This window comes from Apaloderma vittatum, unplaced genomic scaffold (assembly GCF_000703405.1).
Source record: "Apaloderma vittatum isolate BGI_N311 unplaced genomic scaffold, ASM70340v1 scaffold25993, whole genome shotgun sequence".
Lineage (NCBI taxonomy): Eukaryota > Metazoa > Chordata > Aves > Trogoniformes > Trogonidae > Apaloderma > Apaloderma vittatum.
The window spans coordinates 8,402-10,287 of NW_009706775.1; the positions used below are offsets into that span (position 1 = coordinate 8,402).

The following is a 1,886-nucleotide window of genomic DNA, read 5'->3' on the forward strand; positions in this document are numbered from 1 at the left end:
CGGGTCCCTGATGCGGCCCATAGGCCCCAAGCCGGATCAGCTGAAGAAAGAGGCCAACAAGGAGGTGCTGCAGGAGGCCGGGAAGGCGGTGAAGAAAGACGATGGGGACACCAGCGCCGACCTCATCGGTGGGAAGGCCAAGAAGGAGAAGAGCACGCTTTTCCAGACGATCAACAAGTTCTTGGACCTGTCCCTGTTCACGCACAGGGGCTTCCTGCTCTATCTGTCGGGCAACGTGATCATGTTCTTCGGGCTGTTCACTCCCTTGGTCTTCCTCAGCAATTATGCCAAGAGCAAGAAGATTGCTAACGAGTCTGCGGCCTTCCTGCTCTCTATCCTGGCCTTTGTAGACATGGTGGCCAGACCTTCCATGGGACTGGTGGCAAACACCAAGTGGATCAGACCCAGAGTCCAGTATTTCTTCGCTGTCTCCGTGATTTACAATGGGGTGTGCCACCTCCTGGCCCCCATGTCCACCACCTATGCCGGCTTCTGCATTTACGCCGGCTTCTTTGGCTTTGCCTTCGGCTGGCTGAGCTCCGTCCTCTTTGAGACCCTGATGGACCTGGTGGGAGCGCAGCGGTTCTCCAGCGCCGTCGGCCTTGTGACCATCGTGGAGTGCTGCCCTGTGCTGCTGGGACCGCCGCTGCTAGGTAGGCTGTGCCATGCCCCGGGGCTCTGGCCTGGCTCAGGGGTGGTGGGTCCCCCGAGCCTGGGGAGGGGGGAGGGGGGTGATGAAAAGGAGGGGGGTCTGAGCCCCTGGTGCAGGGTAGGGGAGCAGGGGCTGGGGGATCAAAGGCCTGAGGCTGATGGGCTTGGGCTGGCCTTGGGAGCATCTCCACAACCGGGAGCAATTTTGGGGCGTTTCTAAGCTGTCCATGCTCTGTCCCTCAGGGAAGCTCAACGACATGTACGGTGACTACAAGTACACGTACTGGGCCTGCGGAGTCATCCTCATTGTCTCCGGGATCTACCTCTTCATCGGGATGGGCATCAACTACCGCCTGGTGGCAAAGGAGCAGAAGGCGGAGGAGAAGGCGAAGAAGGAAGGGAAGGAGGAGGAGACCAACGTCGACGAGGCTGAGAAGCAGAAAGAGGCAAACAACGATGTGGCCCCCTCGCCTCAGAAGAGCGCAGAGGATGGCGTCAAAGAGGAGGAGAGCCACACGTGAGGGACCGGTCTCACTCCCGGGACCGGTGTCAATCCCGGGGTGTCGGGGAAGCGCCGCTGCCCTGGCGCGGTGGCTGGGCAGTGCTCCGCTGGCGCTGGGCGGCCGTGAGAAGTGTTTAAACCAGGTGTTCATTTTTAACCGGGCTCTGAATTGTCTTTCCATCTGTGTTCAACAAAGGTAACAGGGCTACACACGCAGTATCCTCGTGTGTCGGGGGGCAGGGGGGCTTTTTATAGTCTGGCTTTTTAACAGTAACATGAATGTACTAATATGTGCCTTACAGTCTTCATATCTAGCTGAATCTGGACGAGCCTTAACTCTAAACTGTGCTTTAGCTCTGTATTCTGCTTGGGGTGTGGGGGGGTGTATGTTTTGGGGAGTTCCGTTGTTAAAAAGCCATAAAAAGCAGGATACTGGATTTGTTGAAGCATGATGGGCTTCAGGGCCAGCCCTGGATGAATACTGCTTCACACGCTTCTTACCGCAGGCCCTCCGCGGAGGGGAAATCCGGGCACGGGGCAGGGTGGTCTTCGGCCCCCGTGCCCGGTGCCTCCTGGCTCTGTAGGTGGTCTTTAGGTATGTTTTGAAAACACTTTAGCTACTGTAGTTCTTGAAAATCCCTCTTTCGTAGCTGTGCTCTCACGGGATATGCGGGTTGGCGAAGGTTCGCGTCGGGTGGTGTCAGACGGGCCCGAATGCCGGGGGGGGTGCCCT

General features: G+C 58.1%; 1 protein-coding gene across 1 annotated transcript in view; it reads left to right on the forward strand.

The window, feature by feature from the left end:
- SLC16A1 (solute carrier family 16 (monocarboxylate transporter), member 1) overlaps window positions 1-1,297 on the forward strand; it is a 5,266-nt gene extending 3,969 nt beyond the window's left edge. The window contains exons 3-4 of the mRNA XM_009865930.1: window positions 1-653; window positions 895-1,297. The exon at window positions 1-653 is cut by the window's left edge and continues 199 nt beyond it. Coding sequence (XP_009864232.1) covers window positions 1-653; window positions 895-1,172 — 931 coding nt within the window. The 3' untranslated portion in view covers window positions 1,173-1,297. The remainder of the gene's footprint in view (window positions 654-894) is intronic.
- Window positions 1,298-1,886: the final 589 nt, after the last annotated feature.